Here is a 21,275-nt window from a genome sequence, read left to right on the forward strand (position 1 = left end):
ATTGGAAGCGTTGTATAAAGGTTTGAAGGATTTTTCTCAAGTAGAGCACGATGTTATAGCAATCACTTCATCAGATTACAAGACTTCGATGTATACTCTTCATCAAGCATGCCCATCCAAGTAATATAATTAGAGAGAAAGGAATGAAGGTTCAAGGATGAGGGAAAAGGATACTCCATATGATTTGGATGTAAGTAAGAAGGCAGCTCTTGCACGGGAGCATAATATGGAGAAAGTTATGAAAAAGCAGTCAAAGAAGTTGGATGAATATGAAGCCAAGTTCACGGAAGCCCGGGAATCCATTGATCTTAAGTAAGAACACCTTAGAGATATATCGAAAAACCATGGAAGCCAAGGTAAGTCGATTGGAAGTCAAGAAATCAAAGCAGCAAGATGAAATCTTTTCTCTCCGATTCATAATACAAGAGATGCAGGCTCGAATTGCTGGCACAAGAATTAAGTAACTATCCTACCTTCACGAAGGCAACATCCACTCGCCTGATAGTAGTGAAAGGAAAGGTGGTTATTGTGGGTAACAATATGGGTATAATTGAAATGGCAGCTTAAGAGATAGATCTGCATGTTTATGAGAATCTGGATGGCCTTGGTATGGAAATGGAAGAGAATTTAGAAAGAGTCATATGGAGCCCAATCAATTGTTTAGCCAAGGACAATGTCGAGGGAGTTGATCCTGAGAAACACAAACCCGAGGTTTGCGAGAAGCAGGAAGTAATGATAGTAAGGAGAAGGAGGAAGTTTAATGGACTCCTAATGGATTTTATGACCCAGAATGTTGGCCTCAAAGGAACCTATTTAATCTAGGAGTCGAGCAGCCCAACTACGGGATATGGTCATTCAGGATGCTGGGAATCTGCATGGTTGTCGGGAGCCAAAGCGAGGTGTTAATTACGCCCGCTTTTTGGAAAAAATAATCGTTTCCCTAGGTTTTTGGAAGTTGAACCTCCCATTCGGATAAATAAATAGTTTCAAACCTTGGAGCAGGAGTTTCCATGACTTGGGATGATTTCAAGATAGCTTTTCGTGCCCAGTTTGTGCCAGAGGGCATTATGAGGATGAAGCTGGAGCAATTTCTGAAACTTCAGCAAGGGAACAAGACTGTTCCAGAGTATACAAATGATTTCAACCATATGGCCCAATATGCTCCTGAGCACATGAGTACTGAGTTTAAGAAAAGGGACTGTTATCTTCGAGGACTTAATGAGAAGATGCAAGACAAGTTATCCGGATGCATTTTGCTGATTACAGCTCTACTGTGAGTATGGCAATCACAAGAGAAGATGAAAGCTCTAGGCAAATCCCTTAAAAGGGAGGAGTCCTTGAAGGGGAAGCACATCTCTCCAGATTTTCTATACATTCTGAAAACAATAAGATGTATTAAGATTTGAAACACAAGTTCCGATGGACAAGAATGAAGGAGAACATGCGGGGCATTTGCGCATTGTTTTGAATAGACTCCGGGAGCACCAACTATATGCCAAGTTTAGTAAGTGTGAGTTTTGGTTAAAGAAGGTCCCATTCCTTGAGCATGTTTTGTCTGAGAAAGGCATTGAGGTGGATCTTGGGAAAATCAAGGATAATCTGAACTGGAAATCACCAACAACTGTTCATGAAGTGAGAAATTTCCTTAGGATGGTCGGGTATTACCGAAGGTTTATTCCGAACTTCTCCAAGATCTCCAAGCAAATCATTGAGTTGCTAATGAAAGAAGCAAAATTGGAATGGACTTCCGAATGTGAAGAATCCTTTCAGTTGCTGAAAAAGCTATTAACCATAGCACCAGTGTTAGCCCAACCCAATTTAGAGAAACCTTTTGATGTTTATTGTGATGCCTCAAGAAATGGGTTAGGATGTGTTCTTATGCAAGAAGGAAAAGTTATTGCTTATGCTTCACGACAATTGAAGCGTCATGAAGAACATTATCCTACCCATGATTTAGAACTTGCTGCTATGGTCCATGCATTGAAAATATGGTGACATTACCTTTTGGGTAGTGATTTTCACATTTTTACAAACCACAAGAGTCTGAAATACATATTTACCCAGTCAGATCTAAATATGGGGCAGAGGAGATGGTTGTAACTGATCAAAGACTATAAGTTGGAGATTCACTATCATCCGGGTAAAGCTAATGTAGTAGTTGATGCCCAGAGTAGAAAAGCTCAATGTCACTGCATTACGATTCAACAAAATGTTAAAACGTTGTGTGAAGAGTTGGAAGATCTGAATTTAGGAATGGTAATGCAAGGTACCCTGCACAATCTTATCTTGCACGATACCTTAAAGGAATAAATAAAACAAGCCTAGAAGAAGAACAAAGGAATGAGAATACTTCGGGAACGAGTAAGTAAAGGTGATGTTACTTGTTTTACCTAGGATGAAAAAGGGGTGCTCTATTTCAAAAACCGAATAGTAGTACCCAAGAGAAGATGGGCTTGAGGGAGAAGATCCTAGATGAAGCTCATTTGTCAAGATTCTCTATCCACTCTGGAAGTACTGAGATGTATCAAGACCTGAAGCAACAATTTTGGTGGACAAGAATGAAGAGGGAAAATAGCCAAGTATGTATATGAATGTGATACGTGCCAAAGGGTGAAGGCTATACATCAGAAATTGGCTGGCTTATTGCAACCCTTAACCATTCCTAAATGGAAGTGGGAATACATTTCCATGAATTTTATAGTAGGATTGCCTACTACCTCAAAGGGGTATGATTCCATATGGGTTATCGTGGATCGACTCACTACGTTGGCTCATTTCATTCCTGTCAAGACCACTTACCGTATGCCAGCTTATGTGGAACTCTATATATCTCGGGTAGTATCTTTACATGGAGTACCCAAGACAATTGTCTCTGGTCGAGGTTCCCAATTTAATTTGTCTCTAGATTCTGGGAACAATAGCATGAAACAATGGGAACTACCCTTATTAGGAGCTCCGCTTACGATCCACAGACTGATGGTCAGACAGAAAGGGTAAACCAAATCTTAGAAGATATGCTTCGAGCCTGTGCTATTACCTTCTCGAAGAAATGGGATGAATGTTTGCCTCTGGCAGAATTCTCCTATCACAATAGCTACCAAGCTAGCATACAAATGGCACCCTATGAAGCATTATATGGCCATAGGTGTAGAACACCTTTAAATTGGTCGGAACCAGGAGCGAGAGCACATTTGGGACCAGATCTTGTCATTGAAGCTGAGGAAAAAGTTCGGAATATTCATAAGAATCTTGAAATAGCTCAGTTCCGATAGAAAAGCTATTCAGATAAAAGAAGACGATCCTTAGAGTTTCATGTTGCAGACTTTGTATATTTCCAAGTATCCCCAATGAAAGGAGTGCACCGTTTTGGAGTTAAAAGGAAAGTTAGCTCCAAGATATATCGATCCTTATGAAATCCTGGAACGGAAAGGTCCAGTTGCGTATAAACTTTCATTACCAGATCAACTTGCCTCGATACATGACGTATTTCATGTATCTAAACACAAGAAATGCTTGAGTGTTCCACAAGAAGAAGTCTTGGAAGAATTTGAAGTTGAGCTCGAACCATATTTAACTTATGAAGAAAGGTCCATAAAAATCTTAGATGAGAAGACCAGAGATATTCGTACCAAGAGTATCAAGTTTCATAAAGTGTAATGTAAAAATCACACCCAGGATGAGGCCACGTGGAAACAAGGAGAAAATTTGGAATCTAAGTATCCCAAGTTGTTTAGGAATGCTTGAAATCAGATAAACAGTCATCGACAAACAACCACCCCAATTCTGTTTATGAAGAATAGAGAAGGAAGTTTGCATGACACATTTTCCTTTCCACTCTCCAGCCGAGGCTTTAGCACTTGGAATCTCGGGACGAGATTCTTTTAAGGGGGAGAGGCTGTAACACCTGGTGTTAATCATAACTAAAGTATGCCATCAATGATCTAATGGTGAAATTTGGATTAGAGGAAGGTAATTTGACTCAAAGTCAAATTTGAGCCGAAATTGACTAAGTTGCAATTTGGAGTTTGAAAATTTGGTAAATTTGGTAAAAATATGAAACAAAGACTTGAGAGTGTTTAAAGCTCAAGGGAGTGAAGCTTGAAGTCTAATTCAAGTCCTAAACCTCTCCAAAATATAATCAAAGGAGGAATTAATAGAGTTACTAATCACCGTCTGAAACTAACAAAGCTGAAAATCATAATGAGTACCCACCTTTGGAACAAGTTTCTGGAAAAAATTTCGTATGTAAGTGAGCAAATGATTTTGAATATTAGTGAAATATGGATTATGGAGGAGTTTAATAAGATACTGAGGGCCAGAGAAAGTGGAGGATTCAAATTTAAATGGAGCCCAAAGATTTCAAGTTGAGCTGATTTCAGCCGAGAAGCCGAAATAAATTTCTAAATGTGAAAATCACAGCAATTAGCAATGTTTGGAGCAAATTTGAGAGAAAATTAGTGCAAAAGGTATATGGGCTCTTGTGCAAAATGGAATGTTTGTTAGTTCTAGAACAAATATAGATGAGGGTTGAACCCCATATAGTGCAAAAGAACGGAGGGGGCGAGCAGGGGATAGAGCCGTGCCGCTGCTGGCAATCTCACTCGCCGACCAGCGCGACGGACACGGCCGCGCCACGCCTGCCTGCCACGAGCCGAGGAGGACGGCATGCACGCGGTGAAAAACTCGTATTTCTACCGCTCCCGCGCTTATCGTTTCACCGGCTGCCATTTTACTACCGTGCGAGCAGAAGCTCGGGTGAGCAACGTTGCCGCCGGCCAACACCCTCGCTCCGCCGCTCCTCTTCGTGAATCCGCCCGCCATAAGCTCTGCTAGCGCCACCGCGACTCCCCACGTCCATCCGTTTTCCGGTTCCCCACCGGCGAGCCCCTAATCGCCGCTGTTCTGGTCTGCTGGCCACCACCACTGTCCTCTCGATGAGCTCCTCCATGCCGACCCTTTCCCTTCGATTGTTTGATCCTTGAAGCAAAACTAGGTCGTGTAGAGGCCATAGGTCACGCCGGAGGCCGTTCTTGCACTGCCGCCAGGCCTTGTGCCAGCCGGCGACCGGCCAGGGCACCACCACCCGTGGGTGCGCCGTGGCCTGGGGATGCTTCCCGGCCTAACCACGCCACCAGGGAGGCCGCCGCTGGCGAGCTGCCGGAGTTACCCGCCCGTGCGCCATGGTCTGGGCCAGGCAGGGTATTTTTGACCAGGGGGCCCGCAAGTCAGAGAGAGGGGGTAGGAAGGGAGTGAGTGAGAAAGGTTTTTAGGGGTGGGGTTATGGATAATTATAGGGTTTCTGATTTTTAGAAATAGATTTAAATGCTTGATTCACCATTTAATTCACTAGAAATTGTAGAACTGTCCAAAAATAGTCAAACCAATTTATTAGGATTATTTTATTTTCCTTTATGCATTAAAATTCTTAAATCCTAGGAAAAATAATGAAATTTAGGTATTTATTTAATGCCTATTGATTAAGGTATTAATATAAATGCTTAACCTTTATTAAATGCATAAAATTCTAAATAATGCTTTCTTATTCACAAATTATTATTAAATAATAGGAATTAAGTTTTCAGATTAGAAAATTATTATAATGTTGTTCTAAAATAAAATAAAAGGCGTAAGGTAGGTTACTAAAGAAATTAAAAATTGTGGGTTAATCTTTATGGGTAGTTTAGTGTTGGCTTGCAACTTTATCATGAAGATAGGTTGTATAGTCACTTGTTGGCTTGCAACTTTATCATGAAGGAAAGTTGTACAGTCATGTGTTCAAAAGTTTGCATATCTAACTCCTGCATGTACTAAATCGTAGACACTAAAGCTCCAGAGGTGGACTTTCTGGAAATTTCTGAAGAACCTCCGGAGTTTGAGAAGGTTGTTGAGTTGATCCCCTGTGAAGCAGGATTGTGTGAAGACGCTAACTTTTTTTTTTGTTCAAGGCAATCCCTAGTGCATTTAAACCCCTCTACTTTCGGAAATTACTATTCATGAGTCCAATTAATGGTTATTTCTTTATATGTGCATTAGGTCTAGGAGTTGATTGAAAACTTACTTTTATGCACAATCCAACCTTGTTATTAAGGACATCTTTGTCACCTGTTCAACTAATTAGTAACTATCCTATGCTTAGCAATGCTTAAATACCTATGAGTAACTCTGGTTACTCAACACTAAGGCTAAGATGGTCACACATGTTAATCAAGCAAATGGCCTGAGATTTTGGAAATGAGGATAGAAGCTAGAGATGGTAGTTCTGTCTGCTAAGTTAATGTGGTTAAGGACCGTTCGTTGTCTTAACCTTTGATTAGGTGATTTTACCTGATTGCTTACTGGGTATAGGACTAGCAAAGCCTGGTAGGTTAGTTGGCTCTCTGATCGGGAATATTTTGTACTTGTGCTTGACGTACTGGAGAATGGCAGGGCCGTAGCCTGAAACTCACATGTAGACTAGGCCAGACGTGGGGTCCCATGTGGGGGTGCGTCTCTAGGTTCGGGTAGTCATATTCCCAATCTTTGGATACGACTAATCGAAAGGTTGTTGTGTACAACCTGTACAGTTGTACATGGCTGGTGGTCTGGTATCTTCTACATGATGTAAATCGGTTAGGATTGCCGCAATTCTCGGTTACGAATGCACTTTGATCATTGTTAAGCATCGTAGTGTAATCACATTGAATATAATATTTTTCCTGGAATTAATATGTTGTATGACTTAGATCCACTGATTGCTCAAAATGTTTTATTAATCTAGATTGGTTAGGTGCAAACTAAACTGAAATAAAAAGATAAAACTAAGGTTCCACCTATAGTAAGCTTTTTCCAAAAAAAGGTGAGTCAGCTAGTACACCAAACAGCTATCATTCAGTAAAAGAAAATCTATCTATATTGGTTAGTGAGGTCAGTCTTGCTGAGTACCCTCATACTCAGGGGATCCTTTGTTGATTGTTTCAGAGATTCAGCAGGAGTTCGCTGAAGGAGAAGCTCGAAGAACTAGGGTATTTTACGAGTCTCATAATACCCTAGATTAGCAACTCAGTTGTTTAATTATTCGCCTGGACTTATTTTATGTTTTGAACTGTTAGTATTGATCTAACGTGCATTATTAAGTTGGTTTCAAAAATATAGTTTGTAATAATCCATATCTGATATATACGTAAAAATGTAATGTTTGTTGATGCTTTCCCATCACGGAAGCGATCCTGATGTATGGCTAAGAAACTGTCGTGGATGTTTCGAGGAGTCCAAGGGACACTCGACGGACTACCGGGCTTACACTGTTTTAAGTGTGTTTCGGATAATTGTTGTTCTGACAGCGATTAGGCACACTTAAGCCAGTTTAAGTCGGGCGGTTCCGCCACAGTAATCATTGCAGATTATACTTGAATTCTGTGATTGTTTTGTCAAACCGACTTCTGGTGTAATCATTGCAGATTGCTACAGACTACCTGATGAGAACCCTGATGTGGAAGATCTCCATGAGCGTTTACAGCTGCTGCCAGTTTCTCAGCCTTTTTACGTGCATAATCTTGCCTCCGCTTTGCATTCATCTCAGCTCTCACATCAGATGGCAAGTTTGCATAGCTCTCCTGTCATTTTTGCCATTTAAGTTCCACCTCAGATATAGCATCACTGCCTCCATCTTAAACGAAACAAACAAGCTCAACCACAGAAACATAAAGAGAAACGTAAAACAAGCTCCATCTTAATACCATGATTGTTGGAATCATCAAATCGCCTCTTACTGCTGCGAGGTGCACAACAAGATGTGGTGTTCGTAACTTCCTGGAACGGAATTTGTTTGCACATTGTAACAAATCTGCGATGACAACATGGGTTAGAGAAACCATGTGAAGCATGCGCGGGTTGGACAAATCATGTTTCATATACTCACCTGCATCTCGTCTGATAATATAGACTTGACAACCTGGTGTGCCGCCAAGAAGCTGTGGAGCCAAAACAATACGTTGGCCATATGAGTACAGATTTATATAGCTACAACGATGATAAAAAAAAGGAAATGTGCGTTGATCGTGCCAAATTGGATGCGCCACACCAAAAAGGAAATGGGAAATTGAAAAGTGCATGATTGAGGGGCTCTTGAAGGAAACAATTGATTGAAAAACCACACGGTTGCTGGTGGGTAATTATTAGTATCCATACAACAACACCACACAGTTGCTAGCGGGTAGAAAAACCAAAAAAAGGACGCGGTGTCAAAAAAAATGGGCGCGAGCGGGATTTAGAACGGTGGGATTACAATGAAATGAATCCCCCCTCGTCATAATCTTGTGTATAGGACACTTGAACAGTGGACCCTCCTTGAGGGGTATGTAGGTATCACTCTGGGTGGGAATTGACATCAATTCTCTCACTCTTTTATACCCTCGTACCCCTCATGGAGGGCCCACTGTTCAGGTGTTCCCATACACAATATTACGACGAGGGGGAGATTCATTTCGTCATAATTCTGCTGTTCTAAATCCCTTCCGTGCCCATTTTGTTTGGATTTTCTACCCGCCCCGTACATTAGGCAACCAAATGGTGGCGTTTCATTTTGGAGCCCCTGTTCGTTGATTGAAAGTAAGTCACCGATTCGTTGATTAGTTTCCTAATCAATCAATCAATTGTTTCCTCCGTATATTAGGCAACCGTGTGGTGGTGTTTCCTTTTGGAGCCCCTCAATCATGCACTTTTCAATTTCCAATTTCCTTTTCGGCGCCACGTGTCCAATTAGGCAAGATCAACGCGCATTTCCTTTTTTATCATCGTTGTAGCTATAAATCCATTTGATGCCACCTGCTCCTCCCGGGGGTAGTCTGCATTCCATTTCTTTGTTTCCTACTGAGTCTGTTTCAACAACAGGTGATTATTGGTAGTGAAGAAGGCCCCTTGCAGGTGTGGATATATGATGACAAAGAAAAACCGTATGGTTCCAAGGGTTCTGACTAACCAATTAATTGTTTTGTTTCCTCACTGCTTGCTCGTGTTGTAGTTGGGACTCACCAGTTCGTTGTTGTTTCTTTTTGATGTAGTTTATGTTCATAATATCTGATCATTATTGATCGGGTTGGAAGGATGGCTCATAATATGGGTAAAAAGGAACAACATATTCCTCCTATTCACAGGAAATTCTACAGGGGGTAGAACTTGACCCATCACAGGGTGATGATGCATCCTACACAACCAAATCAATGTACTGGTTCCTGACCTTCAGAGGGGTGGTTAGCAAGGAGGCTAAAAAGAGGGGGTGGAAAGGTAACCAAATCACTGTACATGTTTGTTGCAGATGTTAAAGACACCTCTAAATTGTCGTACAATTTTGTACAAGTGTGTCCTCCGTTTGTTCCAAAAATTTAGACAACTCATTTTCAAGTATCTTCCTATTGTGGAAATGATGTATATCAGTGTATGGGAGTAGTGAACTACTCTACAGTACCAAGCCTGCCACACAAAAGAAGACAACAGATGTTTGCGACTGCTTGTGTTGTTTTTTATAGTCCATCGGATATTACGATAGTAACTACAAACATTATATCATGAATTGGTTGATTGTGGCAATGTGGTTTCTTAATTGGATGCACCAGATTAGTGTGGATTCTAGAACAAATTTTTGTCCTTTAGATTTTTACTATCCTGTTCCAGTTCTAATACTTCTTTTGAGAAATACAGATTGAATGGAAGTATATTCATGAACATTGTGTATTCTTGTTCTATGAATGCTTTTCTACTGTTAAAAAATACAATATGATAATGTGGATGTTTCCATATAAATACTTCACTCTTGGGAATTCTCGAAATATAAGACAATTTTTGAAAACTATGTGATGCAGGTAGAGGTTTGATGGTTCAATAAAACAATGCATTTATGGAATCACTCTTCATGATTTGGTGTTTCAACAAAAGAACTTACTATGTAATTGGGAAGATGCAATGTAGTTTCCTTAAGATTTGGTATGTGTTATTTTATGGAAAGAAATAAAATGAGAAGGATATGTTTACCATACATTGCTCCTATGATTAGGTGAATTTCTAGAATTAGTGAAAATTCGGTACAATATTCTTTTAGAGCACTCTCCTTATGATTCAGAACATTTTAACTTTTGGAAAGAAATAAAATAAATGGGACCAAATAAATTGGTAGTTCTGAGTTTTTAAAGGAGCTTTGACTGATTGGCTCTATATTTTGGGAAACTAGAAATGTTGGAAGAGATTCAAAAGAATTCTTTTCTTTAGAATTCTTTCTTGCTAATAGATCTGTGTGATCCAAAAATGTTGGTAGTTTGTTTGGGACATCTTTGATATAATAGCTTTCATGAATATGAACATACATGAACCAAACCATAATATTTGTTCAACGGTGACAACAAAGTGAAGTGATGTACGAGTTGTGTGCTTGATCAAGTTTATTTTTATTATTTTTTTAAACCCGTGCGTGTGGCACGGGTATCTCCACTAGTTCAAAGAAAAAGAAAAAAAGTTAAAGAAGGGCATATGAAATCTCCAGTAGTCTTCCAATAATGTTTTTCAATAATCAATTAATAGGAATATCCCAATATCCCATTCATTGCTATGGTAGAGTTGCTTTTGCAGTCTTCCAATAATCTCTTTCCAATCCAACTATCGTATTGGAAGAGTCACAACTTACAACTCGTCCTTTATTTAGGGATAGTTGGGATGAATTATTGGGTTGTTCTAGTGGTTATTAGAAAAAGTGAAAAAGTAAAGGGAATCTGCTAAAGCATCTCTTTTAATTAATATATATGGTAGATTGGTAGTTGGATTGTGGAACCTGATTCTGCTGGAGATACTCTAATAGGCACTTGTGTCACCATCTACCTCCGATTTGACTCCGCGTTCAAGATCCAAAGTTTAATTTTTTATTGGTTCATGACATAAACAGCCTGCTCGATAGTATTAGTAGAAAAATAGAAATCTTAAGTTAAACTTTTTTAAGAACTTGTTTGCTAGGGTTTCGGTTTAAGATAACATCTATATACTTGCTAGCTAGAATGGCAGATAAATTCTTAGGATTTTGTTTTTGCTTCTCCTATGCATTGTGAAATTTGTTTTGGGCGGTTTGAAACTAAACATATGACTAAAGTCAAAGAGCGATGCATTTTCTATTTGATGTAATCACCTCTCCCACAACCGGCAGCAAGCAACCCCTATGCCGCCTCGCCATGCGACCCATTGTTTTTTTAACCTTTAATAAAATCTGAATTGGAGAAAGTGTGAAAGATTGCAACTTTGTGTTCTTAATTAGTTTTACTAGCAATGTACTTTTCAGAATAGCACTAGGCCTCTCCCTACTGGAAAGTGTTAAAATGTTAATGGAAACGATAAAGATTCACAATTTGTTAGCTTGTCATCTTTTGTCGTGTAACATTGCCACTGTGCGAGTGGGGATGAGAGGCTTCATGAGACTTTTAATCGGCATCGCTTTGGGCCTTCAAGTGTTTCAAAGGTGCTAGTTAAGATTTGTGAGGGCAGACCGCAGATTTAGAGATATTTTAATTAGCTGGTGATAGTACAAGAATGTCTAGTATGAAGCAAATGCTTTGGTAGGCAAAGAAACTTAGACCTGGTTTGGCTCACTGACTTAAATTTAAGCACCCGTCACATCGAATGTTTAGATACTAATTAGGAGTATTAAATATAGATTATTTACAAAACCGATTACATAAGTGGAGGCTAAACGGCGAGACGAATCTATTAAGCCTAATTAGTTCATGATTTGACAATGTGTTGCTACAGTAAACATTTGCTAATGATGGATTAATTAGGCTTAATAGATTCATCTCGCCATTTAGCCTCCACTTATGTAATGGGTTTTGTAAATAGTCTACATTTAATACCCCTAATTAGTATCTAAATATTTGATGTGACACGTGCTAAAAATAAGCAAAGGGAACCAAACGCCACCTTAATTTTACCTAAAGTTATTTCTTTTTGGCAATGCTGCTCGTTTGCGAAGCTGTCTTTGAAGGCAGGTTCAACAAATTTCACCTGCAAAATAAATCTGAAATAAGTTTGATATCAAATGTTTTCGTAAGATGCTCTATTCTGAATACAACCGTGTAAGATATTTTATCTTGATATGCTGTACCACACTGTTACAATGGATCATTTTGCATTGGTCTCATGATGAACTTGTCTTTTCAGCGAAGAAATGCAAGAGCCAGTACCAGAATTTTACGTTACTCAGTGGTGCATTCCCTATTTCGGCCGATTGCTTGAGCTCCCAGCCATGCAGTGATCGGTGAACGACGGCGCAAGCGATCACTCCTCCGCATACCACGGCTCTTATGGTCACCGTCCATCGCCTCCCTGTGAAGATTACTCCACCCGCCGCCGAGCCGAGCTAGCTGGGAATGCTTCACATGCACAGCACCAGTCACCAACTGGACGGGCGCGGTCACACTCACACGTCGGCGCCACCCAAATAACGGTGAAGCGTAAATGAGTGAGCATCCAAGCGAACACTCACTCCATCACTGCAAACGGCAAGGCTCACGGGCAGCCTGTGCTCGCATCAATAATATTCTTGGCGTCGCTCGCCATAAGAAGCCAACCGCGCTGCCCTACCCAGTACCCCTACTGCCTGCTACCACAGTGCTGTCCCTGCGACCCTGATCCAGTGCTGACATCGCATCATGGGGCTCTGCCTGTCCGTGGCTCTCTGGAAGGAGAAGCTCTACGCGGACGGCGGCCGCCGGTCAGTGCGTGGGCGCGTCGACGAGGTCGCCGGCGTGAAGGGTGGTGGTTACGAGTACGGGATCTTGGGCGGCGATGTGCCGGAGGTGGAGAAGAAGGTGTTGGTGGCTCCAACGGCCGAGGGCGTGAGAAGTGGTGGAGCGGAAGGAGCAGCTGTGTCAGGCGGCACGCCGGCGCGGCCGATATGGCAGAGGAGGGTGCTGATGGGCGTCAAGTGCCAGCTGCCGCGGTTCAGCGGGATAATACTCTACGACGAGAGCGGCCGGCCGGTTTGCAGCGGCAGCCGGGACAGAGCTCGTGACCAGGTGCGGACACCTCTCTGCTTAGCTAGTTAATCACGTCACCCAAACACATCGACAGTCAAAGCTCGGGGTGCGTAACTGCTTATCTGTTATACTTTGTCATTTTGGTGAGTTCACCTGCGATCATCGATGGATGATGATAAAGGATTTAAACCGGCTCTATTTTTGTCAAGGCATTTTTAACTCTGCTTTGAACCCTCCAGATATGACTTAACCAAAAGCTGTCAAAATTTGTCTGCAGGAGAAGCATGCGGCGGCGATCTCAGTGCTAAGGGACCTGCTCTAGGCTGTCAGTGAACGGTGGCATTTGTGTTATTCCCGAGCACTACAGCTTTCTGTTACAATACTATGCACATCTTTGTTGATGAACTGAATAATGATTTCAGTTTGTATGAGGAGCTAGCCAGCTCGGCAATAAAATCCTTTACAATTCGCCCAACAGCATCCTCCAATACTATGATGTAACAAAGTGAACTCGAACTAGTCATCACACGAGTACAAGACTAATCCATCTCAAAGTTTTAAATCTCCTGACTATAGCTGCCGGCCGCTAGGATAACTCACTTTTGCCATTAGGATTTAGCTGCTACTAATAGCTGTACTTAGCCCGTTATAGCCGCCAAATGGGACTACTTTTGTGGCCGCTAAGTACCTTGCAGGGCCGAAATCAAGCACGGTCTCATCCAATATATTGCCAGCACGCGGCCCACTCATACTACTGCGTTGTTTCACTAATGCAGAGGAGAAGTTTCATTAGAGGATACATGAAGTTGTGCGAGATCCTTGCCGTCATATTGCATCGTTTACTAGTTGCTTGGCTCCTAGTTTGCCTACAGTTTGTGTCATTGGGTTTTTATTAATTGAACTGATGAACATTGAGTGTGTTTATACCAAACGTCTTTTGATGGTCAATTGGTCATGGAGCCATGTTCTTGCGAACTGACGAGTGGTGGCTAATGAAAGATTACTGATTTTTGCCCCTTTAACCGCTAAATGGCTTAGCTGAGCTATAGCTGCTTTGTAGCTACTGCAAACTTCAACCGCTGCGAGGCTTAGCCGGTGATTTTAATCATTAATCCGTCTCAATTCTGAAGTGGTATGAATGCAAGAAAACCCCTTTTGATGCTCAACCAACTCGCTCACAATCAAATGGGGCTTCAGATTCTGGATTATCCACATGATTTGAGGAAGTTCTACTTCACTGCCTAATGCATGCCTCTACACGCCTTGTTTTTTTTAATAAACAGTGCACATTCTTAAAATAAAAGCTCTGCTTAGCATATTCTCAAAAGCTCTCAAAAGTACATGAAGAATTTGCACCATTTTCAACATTTATTAGGATGTTTGTAATAGAGCTGCACCTCTTCCTTGTCAATCAGCCAGTACAATTTTTCTTCGGCTTTGCTTTTTTTTCTAGCAATTCTCGTGGGGTTTTGTTGCTCACTTTTAGAATCCACCCTATGGTCTTGATGCCGTCGACTGTGTCTAGGTGCTAGGGATAGGATAAGCTCCGCCTAAAAGTTCGGCTAGCGTATCTTTATGTAGTGTCTACACTTACCATGTTTCGCACGTCTCTACTATGTCACCCTTAGCTTCTCCATAACCGACTGTGCAGTTACTAGTAGTGTTAAAATTTTGTTGTACAACTTGCATTGAGAATGCTCTCCACCATTACCACCACCCAATCATGCGACCTCCTATTTTGCTAGCATGTCTTCCTTGCATTCATCTTCCTCTCTTTCGTACCGCTGGATTATATAACGTCTGCCCCCACTGTTGTAGTCTTTTACTTTTTTTCTCTTAACCTTATAGCTGATCTACTTATGCTCATTTCGAAAACCTTTCTCGGCTACGTTGTCTTCTCAGTTGTGCTAAGAAGAATGACGGGTTATGTGCAAATTAGCAACATGTAGCTATTAACCCTATGACACAAACTGATCGTGATAGAACCGGAGGCGTACAAATTTGCCAAGATATTACATCAAATTGAGCGGTTTACAAATTATTTGACCAAATTACACCTACCTATCAAGTTGTTGTGTCATGGGTGTAATTCTCCTCTTCTGAATTTTGGTGTAGCTGTGCAACGTTCAATTAGTGTGGTCACAATCCCCACGCCTATCTTCTTGGCATTGCCCCATACGTAACATTATCAAAATTTGATTCTTGCACTCACCAAACAATAGAAACCATGTAATATGTGTAACTGTACACAAGGATGCTGGTTTTACGCCTATGGTACCATTAAATGAAAACTCTATAATAATTTACAAATCTAAATCCATTAATTGTTCTCTAATAGCACATAATCGTATTGCAAATTCCCAAGTTCAAAATGTTGCAAAAGGCTGGATAGAAAAAGGAAGAAATATTGTGGTTACATAATGAAATTTCATCTTCGCATAAAATCTATCTCAATACTTAAATATATGACATCATCGATTATTTTTATTTTCTACAAATATTTATAAAAAAGATAAATTTACAAGTACTTTTGATAATAGATTTAAGTGGTACTTATTTTATTTAACTAATTTATTAAATAAATATTGTTGATTAAAGTTCGAGAACGAAGGAAGTAAGCTTTTTAGTGCTGGGTCTAGTAAAAAAGAAGTTGATAAGTACTATGCCTTTCAGTTTATTAAGGGGTTTATTCAAAAGATTCACGATATAACTATAAAGACCTTTCAAATACACCTGAATTAATTGACATGTCAATTTTATGCAGCCTATTCGACATCTTTGTATCGACTATCTCGAAGAATCAACAAAATCTATCCCGTGTTTTGAGCAAAATCTTTCGTCTTCATTTTTAGCTAATCTCGCTCGAGAATTTCCACACAGCACAAATTTGATCTTTGTTGTCAATTTAAAGTCATCCTAACATTGATCGATGGACGATTGGACCCTCAAAAGAGTAAAAGAACGCAAACGAAAAATCGAAAAATCGAAAATTCGCAACCCCGCCTCCTCGGCTCCTCTCCCCCCAACCCCCAAAACCCCAAAACGACGCCTAGATCTCATCGATTCGGAGCTCAGGATCTAATCAGCAGCACCGCACTAGCGGCGATGATCCAGCTGCTGTTCGTTGTGGTGCTGGCGGAGGCGTCCGTGGCAGCGGCGCTGCTCTTCAAGACGCCGCTGCGGAAGCTCGCCGTGCTGGGCCTCGACCGCCTCAAGCGCGGCCGCCGCGCGCCCGTCGCCGTCAAGACGGTAGCGGGCGTCTTCCTCGCTCTTCTCGCCTCCACGCTCTACAGCATGGCCGAGATCAGCGGCCGCGCGTCCGACCCCGACTCCGGCGGTGGGCTCACGCCCACAGACCAGGTCCTCTTCTCGCGTCACCTCCTCGAGGCGTCCCTCATGGGTAGGTCTTGGTAACAAGCATCCCCCCGGTCGCCATCTTCTGATTGGACTCGATTCCCTGTTTGCTGCGTTCTTGGGTTGGGTTTGGGGGAGATCTGAGTGTTATGGATAGTCTGGGCATCCATTCCTCAACCTCGCCGAAGGGAATGTTCATTCTTATGCATTCTTTAGTGGGTAAATGGAAGATTCTTTCGGTCGAACTGGTAAAATGCAGAACTCTGTTGGCAAAAACACAGCACCAAACAGATCGTTAATGGAAAAGTAACACATACTAAGCAGCATTATATTAAAGAGTACCTTTTTCTAGGCACTAGAAATTTCACAGGACATGGAGATTGAAATTAAATTTTGATTATTTATCTACCTGCTGCATCACTATTGAGGGCAGACTGAATTACTTCTATTGATTTGTTATGTATATTCATGTTGTGCTGAGATTTCTAGTATGTATATGATTCCACTTGAATGTGTTTATCTATCTCTTGTCCTTTTTTACATGTGGTCCCACTGGAAATATTGTGACAAGTGTTTCAGCACTCAATTTGTGCTATTTGCTCTAGGTTCAAGTCTGAGCACATTACTATTCTTTCAGGGTACACCTTGTTTCTTATGCTAGTGATCGACCGGCTTCACCAATACATCAGAGATTTGCGTGGCTTCAAGAAGAACTTGGAGGCTGTATCGAAGCATAATAACATGTTGGAGGAAGCAAAAGTTGGAATTTCAGAGGAGACAAAGAAGTACCAAGAAGAGATTGCCAATCTGAACAAGGAGATGAATAAACTGAAGCTACAAGTCCAAGAAAAGACTGAAGAGGTACATGTTGCTGAGGATAAGGCACTTGCTATCCAAAAACAATCTGAAGGCTTGCTGATTGAATATGATCGCCTGCTAGAGGACAACCAGCACCTTCGGATACAGCTGCAGTCAATTGATCTCAGGCTTTCCAGTTCTTGAGAAAAGAATATTCAAGCATGAGGATATTGGGATGGTGAATCTAGTGCTGTTGCAACAAATTATCTGTTGCAGTTTGGTAAGAAACAATGTTTACTCTTTCATGGGATACTGAAGAAATTATTGTTGATAGATCATTGGATGTTAGCACCCAAATAGCATGCCAGTTATCAGCTTTCTTACTTCTCAGTCTCAGTATCTTTAATGACTATGTGTTGCATTATATATTGGTGCCAATTTGTGCACATATTATATGGTCTAGCACTTTGGAGTTTCTCTTATGTATTTGTTCCGATTACTACTTTTTTATGTGCTGTAGGATTACTATTTTGTTGTGGAATGTTCTGATTATTTCAGATGGCATTCACTTGTTCAAAATATGAGAATCCTAGTATCAGGTGTTAAAAAAAATTTCTCTAGAAAGTTCCCACTTCCCAGATCATTGAAAAAAAATTATTGAATAAAAAAGGTGCTGTTCTTTTGTAAAGATTTATTCCAAATAGGAACATGTTAGAAAGAAAACCAATCAAGTTCACCCTGAAGCAGTTGAAAGGATGCTAACCAAGGCTATATATCCAAGTCTTAAATTAAACATGCTTGGCACTGTATGTTGGTTTGAGGTTCTTCGGTTGTTCTGATTCATAAATAATTATGGCCAGTCAAGAAAATGGGGAAACAAAATTCTAAATGGCCTGAGTTTTGGAGCTACTGCAATTAACCAGAAATTTTAAAGTGCATTGCATACGCCAGAATTGGATACATTCATTTAAGGTAAGCAGGCTGATCATCAAAGTACCCTGTGGTACCTAACTGAACTGTATGCACGTATCTTGAGGTAATTAGTAGACCTTCGTGAAAAAGAATCCAACAAAAGTAGTTTCTTATAGGGAATTGTATCATGCAGTTTCACGTGCAACTATGCAACTATCCATTAGTCATTTTTATGTTTTTGAATTTGATCTGTTTGGTGGAAATAAAGTGGTTCCTAATGGTTAATTGATAGATGTGGAGCAATAACTGATAAGCCATGTAAGTGCTCTTTAGTCTTTAGGGATGACCAGCAAAATGAAACCAAGGGGGAAATTCGGATTTTTTGTGTCAGGTTATTTTAATGATTGAATGGTCATGATTGCATTTGATGTGATATTTACTTCCTTTTTCAAATTGTATGGGAGCTGAGAGTATACGGAACAGTGTTTTAAAGGTGACATGGCGTCCTTGGAAATCTGTGCATCCCTTATTGCCTAGGTGACAAGGCTGACAGCTGACTGGTTTCCCAAGGCGAGCTGGGTCTGCTCGGACGCTGAGGCGACACCTTTGAAACACTGCTATGGAAGTATGAATCAGTTACGTTTCTGCGATATTCCATTCACGTTTAGCAAGGTTCAGGAATTTGTGTATTAAGAGTGGTCCTTTAGTTTTGCAAGAAACAGGTTCGTTGTTATTTAATACCCTTTTATTTCCATTTATGACCGAAAACCATGCATTGTTACCTAGATGCTTTTATGCAGCATGCTTGTCCTTGAGCAATGCCAAAACAGGGATACTAAGCATGCTGTCAGATCTTATATCTCAGCTGTTTCTTTGTGACCTTGCTGTTGGATTGTGGATGAATCTCTGAGTTCTACTGTAAATATAACACTTGGCTTCATGCAATATTAATGTTTCAAATTCTGTAGCATGCAAGTACATGGACATTGATTTTCTTTTGATTTAGAGCACTTCCAACTATGCCATATAATATATTTTGCTGTTCTATTGTTCCCTTGCAAATATAAAAATGCGATACTAGTATTCCACATGATCAACCTTTTGATTATGATTTATCTGATGAAATGGCTAGTGATAAATAAATTGGTTTTCAATCACCATTTCTGTTCAGCTGGTATCAGTTTATCTCAAAAATGTGTTTTCCAGAATGTAAATTTTTCTTGCTGTTCCTCAATGTTTGAACCATGCGCTCCTAAGGCCATAATGCCATATCATACTTAATGCAACAGTTTGGTATCTGGAAATGGTTTGGTATGCTTGAATGATGATTAACGCTTGGTATGCTTGTATGATGATTAAATGCTTCTCGCAGATAATTTTGTAGTATTTGTCCCGATGTGCATCCTTACATGTTCAGATTTTTTAATTGCGTGAAGTGGTGTTATGCTCCGGGTGTTTAGTTTCTCCTGTACCTTATCACATCATGATATAATAGTGGTCACGACACCAAGGACCAATCCCAAGCCAGCTGCCACAGGCGGCATCCTGCAGTATGTGTGACTTGAATCTATAGCACCACCAAACTGAACTGGCACTGTAGGATGCTGGACGTTGGAGAAGAGCTGTGCTCAAATCCCTTGCCCTTTCTTCTTTGTCCTGCTGTCATTTTGTTACGTGTCTTCTCCCAGGTGGTTTTTGTCAAGTATTCCTTCCGTGAGTACACTCCATGATTTACTATGCTCTTTTTCCTTATTTCATCATTAGTCTCCATCCTTTTTTTCATGGCTATTTCAATCTACCACTTTGCTGTGTTTGAGAAAAATCCTTTGGATATGCTACCAATATCATTCAGGGATATTGGCTGGCTGGCTGGCTGGCTGTATTTCAATCTATCACTTCTGTATTTCAAATTCCATTGTGCGCCGGGCTGAACATGATATTTGTGCATGTAAGTTACAATGGCCTGGATCATTAGGCTACTCTTGGCTCTTACTAATAAATCTGTCAAAAAGTTCATTTTACTCCCCTCACCTATTTACTTTGTCCACTTACCCCTCCTAAGCAAAATTTAGGCTCACTTTACTCCCCCAAACTATTTCATTTGGTCCAATCTACCCCCTAATCAGATTTCTCTTTTTTTTTCTTCACGTGCAAGTTGAGTTTTAATTTCAAATTTTTTCAGTTGACTTATAACATGATGCTCTACGTTAGAAAAATACGTTAGCAATTTTTCGTTATTACTTTTTGTACAGTTTTGTATATCTAACATCAATTTTGTATTAAATATTTCTAACCTATGAAAATAACCGTGAAAAAATTGTAGTATAATTTGTTAACATAAGGCATCATGATTTGTATGTGCTCACAAAATTTGAACTAAAGTCATACACGGAGAAAAAAAAGAGAAATCTAATTAGGGGTAGATTGGACTAAATGAAATAGTTGAGTAGAGTGAGCCTTAGGGGGGTTAAGTGGACAAAGTGGATAGATGGGGGAGTAAAATGAACTTTTTCCTAAATTTTGGATCATGTAGCTACCACTAAATATAAGGCGGTACTACCAAAAGACTGTTTTTATCCGCGTATTTTTAATTCTGTCCGTTTGCAGAAAACTACATACAGATTTCGATGCACTGAATCGGTGCAGCACCACCAGATTTAGTAGCAACGCCGTTTTGTAGCCGTTTCTATGGTTATTTCATTTGATTCCAATTCTCTTGCCGCTACAGGGAACTTGTGCGGGTAACGTATCTTTTCAGGTTGTTTTGCCTTACAAAGTCCAGAATTAAGCTCAGCAGTTTGCGATCTGAGGAAAGCAACGGCTCGCGCATGGCCCTCTGGTTAATGGTGATTAATGGTCCTGGGGAGCTGAGATAGCTCGACCAGTTACACGATTTCACGTGGATGCGTTGGCCGCACCAAAACTTAGGTGACCTCTTGCACGCACAAGAATACGAACCCTAGCTTGCAATCGTGCCGTAAGGTATGTTTATTTAAGCTGTAGCTTTTGAGTTTTTCTGAAAAGTTGCTGCTAGCTTTTTGATTTCGAAAAATCAACACTAGTTTTGAAAGATGTGTTTAGATTTCTGAGATCAAAAAGCTATAAAAAATTTATAAAACTGAGCTTTCCAACTTTGCATATAAATTCAGCTTTTCTGGACTTCCAGCTTCTCGGAAGCTGTACAAGAAGTTTGTTGCACGCTGAGAAATTGTTATAAAACTCAAA

The 21,275-nt window shown here is 40.5% G+C and overlaps 2 protein-coding genes across 2 annotated transcripts; both read left to right on the forward strand.

Annotated features, from left to right (window-relative positions):
• Window positions 1-12,558: 12,558 nt before the first annotated feature.
• Window positions 12,559-13,462, forward strand: LOC101761131. Its single transcript, XM_004952312.4, has 2 exons — window positions 12,559-13,025; window positions 13,264-13,462. The coding sequence occupies exons 1-2, from the start codon at window positions 12,660-12,662 to the stop codon at window positions 13,306-13,308; spliced, it is 411 nt and encodes a 136-aa protein (XP_004952369.1). The 5' UTR covers window positions 12,559-12,659; the 3' UTR covers window positions 13,309-13,462.
• Window positions 13,463-15,950: 2,488 nt separating this feature from the next.
• Window positions 15,951-17,620, forward strand: LOC101761516 (B-cell receptor-associated protein 31). Its single transcript, XM_004952313.4, has 2 exons — window positions 15,951-16,386; window positions 16,978-17,620. The coding sequence occupies exons 1-2, from the start codon at window positions 16,092-16,094 to the stop codon at window positions 17,340-17,342; spliced, it is 660 nt and encodes a 219-aa protein (XP_004952370.1). The 5' UTR covers window positions 15,951-16,091; the 3' UTR covers window positions 17,343-17,620.
• The last annotated feature ends 3,655 nt before the right edge of the window (window positions 17,621-21,275 follow it).

The sequence above is a fragment of the Setaria italica genome, chromosome I (assembly GCF_000263155.2).
Source record: "Setaria italica strain Yugu1 chromosome I, Setaria_italica_v2.0, whole genome shotgun sequence".
NCBI classification, from domain to species: Eukaryota; Viridiplantae; Streptophyta; class Magnoliopsida; order Poales; family Poaceae; genus Setaria; species Setaria italica.

Bases quoted from the DNA above. Each gene is read 5' to 3' on its own strand.
- LOC101761131 (XM_004952312.4), top strand. From the start codon at position 12,660: ATGGGGCTCTGCCTGTCCGTGGCTCTCTGGAAGGAGAAGCTCTACGCG. The intron at 13,026-13,263 runs GTGCGGACACCT...ATTTGTCTGCAG, and splicing joins GGGACAGAGCTCGTGACCAG to GAGAAGCATGCGGCGGCGAT.
- LOC101761516 (XM_004952313.4), top strand. From the start codon at position 16,092: ATGATCCAGCTGCTGTTCGTTGTGGTGCTGGCGGAGGCGTCCGTGGCA. The intron at 16,387-16,977 runs GTAGGTCTTGGT...CTATTCTTTCAG, and splicing joins CCTCGAGGCGTCCCTCATGG to GGTACACCTTGTTTCTTATG.